Source organism: Lolium rigidum, chromosome 7 (genome assembly GCF_022539505.1).
Source record: "Lolium rigidum isolate FL_2022 chromosome 7, APGP_CSIRO_Lrig_0.1, whole genome shotgun sequence".
Taxonomy (NCBI): domain Eukaryota; kingdom Viridiplantae; phylum Streptophyta; class Magnoliopsida; order Poales; family Poaceae; genus Lolium; species Lolium rigidum.
The window spans coordinates 32,033,911-32,039,573 of NC_061514.1; the positions used below are offsets into that span (position 1 = coordinate 32,033,911).

At 50.9% G+C, this 5,663-nt stretch overlaps 1 protein-coding gene across 1 annotated transcript; it reads left to right on the forward strand.

The window, feature by feature from the left end:
* The first annotated feature begins 2,691 nt into the window (after window positions 1-2,691).
* On the forward strand, window positions 2,692-3,846 carry LOC124678816. The gene has a single exon (XM_047214668.1). The coding sequence runs from the start codon at window positions 2,709-2,711 to the stop codon at window positions 3,642-3,644; it is 936 nt and encodes a 311-aa protein (XP_047070624.1). The 5' UTR covers window positions 2,692-2,708; the 3' UTR covers window positions 3,645-3,846.
* Window positions 3,847-5,663: the final 1,817 nt, after the last annotated feature.

The window sequence follows — 5,663 nt, forward strand, 5'->3', positions numbered from 1 at the left end:
CTAGTAGAGGCTCTGGCCAAGTTTTTGCTTTTAACTCCAAGAGGGAGTATTTATGCTCGATAGTGGGTTCATGCCCGCATTGACACTGGGACAGGTGACGAAAGTTCTAAGGTTGTGTTGTGCTGTTGCCACTAGGGATAAAACATTGGCGCTATGTCCGAGGATGTAGTTGTTGATTACATTACGCACCATACTTAATGCAATTGTCCGTTGCTTTGCAACTTAATACTAGAAGGGGTTCGGACGATAACTCTGAAGGTGGACTTTTTAGGCATAGATGCAGTTGGATGGCGGTCTATGTACTTTGTCGTAATGCCCAATTAAATCTCACTATACTTATCATGCCATGTATGTGCATTGTTATGCCCTCTCTATTTGTCAATTGCCCGACCGTAATTTGTTCACCCAACATGCTTTTATCTTATGGGAGAGACACCTCTAGTGAACCGTGGACCCCGGTCCATTCTTTTAATACTGAAATACAAATCTGCTCGCAATACTTGTTTTATCGTTTTCTCTGCAAACAATCATCTTCCACACAATACGGTTAATCCTTTGTTACAAGCAAGCCGGTGAGATTGACAACCTCACCGTTTCGTTGGGGCAAAGTACTTTGGTTGTGTTGTGCAGGTTCCACGTTGGCGCCGGAATCTCTGGTGTTGCGCCGCACTACATCCCGCCGCCATCAACCTTCAACGTGCTTCTTGACTCCTACTGGTTCGATTAAACCTTGGTTTCTTACTGAGGTAAACTTGCCGCTGTGCGCATCACACCTTCCTCTTGGGGTTCCCAACGGACGTGTCAACTACACGCATCAACATGCTTGACGCCGAGGCGGAGAAGAGCAAGAGGCCGCGCCGTGGAGGATCAAGTCCGGGAGAAAGAAGTCCAAGCCCCGTCAGAGGATGGAGGGGCATACCATGCTGCACAACGACTACTTCGCAGATGATGCAACACATACCGACAATTTTCGGCGCCGGTACAGGATGAGCAAGGGTCTGTTCATGAATATCCTCCACGCGTTCGAGAATTCGACCCCTACTTCAAGCTCAAGCACGACGCTGTAGGTGTTGTTGGGTTCTCGTTGATTCAGAAGTGCACCGCCGCCATGAGGATGCTTGCATACGAAGCACCTGCCGATACACAGGACGACTACCTTCGCATGAGAGGGTCAACTGAGGAAGAGACTGCAAGGATCATGGCACAAAATGCTGCCAGTGGATTCCCTGGAATGCTTGGAAGCATCGATTGCATGCACTGGTCATGGAAGAACTGCCCATTTGCTTGGCAAGGTATATACAAAGAGCGTCATGGATATTGCAGTGTGGTGCTTGAAGCTGTGGCAGATTATGACCTGTGAATTTGGCATTCTTTCTTTGGCATGGCGGGATCACACAATGACATCAATGTGTTGCAGCAGTCTCCGGTGTTCAGCAGACTAGTGGAAGGGCATGCTCCAACATGCAACTATGAGATCAATGGCCACGAATATACCAAAGGATATTATCTAGCCGATGGTATATATCCAAAATGGGCCACTTTTGTCAAAACAATCTCGAATCCATCAGGTTTAAAGAATTCTGACTTTGCTACGCGACATGAGGCTTGCAGGAAGGATGTCGAGCGGGCATTTGGTGTGCTTCAAGCATAATTTGCAATTGTCCGGTACCCTGCTCTAAGCTGGTCTCACGACCAAATGTGAGAGGTGATGCATGCTTGTCTGATCATGCACACCATGATCATCGAGGATGACCGCAAGAATCATGTCAGGAGACATGTTGGTCCCTACGAGTGCGAGGGCCCTCTTGCGAAGGTTGATCATGAATTGCCTGCAGATTTTTCTGATTTCCTCGCCATGCACGCAGAGATCCGTGACAGCAATGTTCATGATCAACTTCAAGCTGATCTCGTTGAGCATTTGTGGAGGATCAAAGGAAATGCCGCGGCACCTTGATCTAGCCATATTTATTATATTTGTTTAGTTGTTTTATTGTTTGTTGTATTTTAATTTGAAAACAATCTCCACAACCATATTTATTTGTATGCTATATTTGATAAATGGTTATGTTTTAAAAAATCTTTAAAAAGAAGTTTGGGAGCGGCGTTTGGGGACGCGGCTAGGGAGCGACATCCCTTAAATGCGGTACGAGCAAAACATGCCTCTCAAATGTTCGAGCCGGCGAGCTTTGCGGGACGGTTTGGAAACGTCACTGGAGATGCTCTAAGATTGTAGAGTGGAGCTCAAAGGTTTTGATACGGTTGGAAGCACGCTCACACCATCACATCTGTGCAAGTAAGTAAAAGTGACCCCAAGTGCTTTGCCCTTTTTGAAATCCTAAATTTGCATGCTCAATGAAGTGTCTCACCATGAAAACGGAAAATAGTCTAGACGACGAAAAAGAATGGAAAAGAGTAGCGTGAAGAAGGCAAAAGGCAAACCCAACGAAGTGTTTCCGGTACGCGTCTTACGCGTTGGGCCCACGTTGCTCCGTGCAGCCCCCATCGTCATCGTCATCCCATCACCTTCCCGGAGACGCGTCGTTGCCGGGGACAAACGCTTTTCCCATCATCTCCGCTGCCCCGTTTCACACCTCCACCATTATAATCCCCCTCCCCCTGCCATCGTCTCTCTCGTCTTGCTCGTCCATCCATCCAGCGCCGCCGCGAGCTTTGCCCACACGCGCACCGCCAGCCACCAGCTAGCCCAGATGTTCCTCACCGACAAGTACCACGCGCTCCTCCCCATCCACTCCGCCAAGGGCCACCGCAAGCCGGCGGCCGCACCGGGCGTGGTCTCCCGCTTCGACGCCGCGCTCGCCGCGCGCCTGGCGAGCCTGCTCCCGCTCCCGGCCTCCCCGCTCGCGGCGCTCGCGCGGCTGGCCGACCTCCTCGCGGCCACGCTCGCCGACGCCGTGCCCGCGCTCTCCTCCGCCGCCTCCGCCGACACCGCCGCCGTCGCCGCGCACCTCGACGCGGGCGTCGCGCTCCTCGACGCCTGCAACGCCATCGCCGCCCGCGTCGACCGCCTGCGCCGCCGCCGCCTCCTCTCCCGCCTCGCGCTCCACCTCCTCTCCTCGTCCCCGTCCTCCGCCCAGCGCGCGCGCGCCGCGCTCGCCGACCACGGCGGGGCTCCCTCGCCGCCCGTGCCGCTCCCGTCCGTGCCGTTCGCCAACCCGCCCCGCGGCGCCGGCCGCCAGCTCACCCCCACCGCCCGGGTCCTCCTCGCCGTCAACGCCGTCTCCTCCCTCGCCGCGGCAGCCGCGGCCACCATCCTCGCCTCCGACAGCAGCAACCCCAACCCCGCCTCCTTGACCCCCCTCGTCCTCTCCAGCGACCTCCCGTGGGCGGAGCCCTTCAACGCGCTCTCCACCCAGCTGGCCCTCCTCGCCGCCGCCAAGACCAGCGAGGTGGACGCCGTGGACGAGGCCGTCCGCAAGCTCGCATCGGCCCTCGACACCACCGCAGACGAGGCGTCGGTGCTCGCCGCGGCGCAGGAGGTGGAGAAGCGGACGGAGGAGCTGGCGGCGCTGCTGGACCGTCTGTCCGACGCCGTCAACGGCGTCTTCCGCGCCGCGCTGCGCCTCCGTGCCGCCGAGCTGGGCAGCTTCGCCGTGGGACCCGCCGACAAGACGCGTAAAAAGTAGCCCTTCACTGCCCGCCGCGTGTGTACACCAGTTGTATTACAGTACAGACATACTAGTAGAGTGATACATACGCAGGGCATGGGTGAGTTGGGTGATACAGAGTGCGTGCGTGCGTCAAGGAATGTGGCCATGTGACGATAGATACTTGCATTTTGCACACCTTTGGAAATCTCGAGTCCAGTAAAGAAAGAAAAAAATGTCTGAAAATTGTCCCAAATGTTCAGCTCTCTCTCTCTCTCTCTCTCTCTCTCTCTCTCTCTCTCTCTCTCTCTCTGCAATTTTGCTGCGTTCATTAACAACTTGTTCTGTATGCGCTCAACTGTCTCTGCAATTACGTCGACAGCTGCAATGCTCGTTTCTCACTACTAGCTACAGTCCACCGTGTATCCGACTATCCGTACATAGTAATTGAAGGTTCGACGTGTGTCCGTAGATCATAAATTTAACTAACGTAATATAAGGTATATATTATAAAATATATACCATTAGAAAGTTTCGATGGTCTACTTTCTAATAATATAATTTTTATATCATATAATTTATATTATGTTGATCAAGTTGATAATCTAGAGATACGCGTGGATCCTATAAATTGGGTCGGAGGGAGCAGTACAAGGTATATGTTATAAAACATATATCAACGCAATACAATTAGTAGAAAGTTTTGATGTTCTACATTCTAATAACCTTCTAGTAATAAATAAATTATATATTAGATAATTTATATTATACATATCAGGTTGATGTTCATGTTGATGATCTAGGGATACGCATGGATCCTATAAATCCGGGCGAAGGGAGTAATAGTATGTCGCTTCTGATGAGGTCTTTTAATCTACTCCCCCATACTAGTTTATAAGCACATTTCTAGATTTGAGAAGAACTTTGATCGTTAATTTGGTCAACAAGATATGAAATATTTACCACAAAAGTTATACCGTTGAAAACTTCTTTTGCATACAAATTCAATGGTATAACAGTAGAGACTCCAGCAACCCCGAGATCAGGAAGTGTTGCATCAGGCTTTTTTCGAAGGTGAAGAAGAGGGACGCCATAGTTCGCCCATGGCTTCAACCTTTGAAGCAACACAAACCATCTCACCGCCCCCACCAGGCGCTGGAAATTTCCTGCAAGCTCCGACCAGAACCACCCCAGCAGCATGACGGTAAACCATGACAAATTTGGTAGTACTATGGACAGGAGGGGGCCGACATCCTCTCCACCACCCTCTCCGGCCAACAAAGCTGCCAGAGAAGAGGGGGAGAGGAGTGAGAAGGGAGAGGAGCCTTTCAACAAGGTTGGAGATAGAGAGCATGTGCTCACAATCCCGCTTTGTCAATCATGTATCATCCAGATTGAAAATTGGAAGAGAAATGTGCGGAAATCCATTTTGGGTCATAGGTGTAAATGCACCCACCACCTAAAAAATGTACTTTAAAATCTCCGAGACTTGTAAAAATTAATCGAGATGTACATACATACATTATATTGTCGCACACAAAGTTTTCTGTTGCCCTTGCAAAGAAGATAATTTTCGGCGCTCTAGAATAGCTTTTCGCGAGACAATGTTTTTACGTAAGCCACATAAAACGTTCTTTTTTTTCTTGCCAAACCTCTGTGAGCTAACTTAGAATGTCAGATATACACTCAGGATTTTTTCGTTCTTTTTTAAACATTTCGAAATAGATTTAAGATGTATTTCTTTTGTAATAGGCGCTTCTAGACGTACTATGAGCGAAAACGCAGTTGATTTGGAGCCAGCTGATCACATGGCTAGTCTGGTATCTGGCCTTCACCAAGAGAAGGTTCCAGAGTTGCCACCGGAGAGTATAGTACGGCGGCCCATACCGCGCGCCTGGCACCAGCGGCGAGCCGGCGAAGCGGTTTGCAAGTTGCCGGCGGCTCCGTCCGACTCCAACCCACCGCGTTCTCGTCAGCGCGCGCGGACGCAACAAGCTCGAAATGTCAGCGGCGCACGATCGATGTGACGGCGACGACGGTGATGTCGCCGGACCGGGA

Bases quoted from the DNA above. Each gene is read 5' to 3' on its own strand.
- LOC124678816 (XM_047214668.1), top strand. From the start codon at position 2,709: ATGTTCCTCACCGACAAGTACCACGCGCTCCTCCCCATCCACTCCGCC.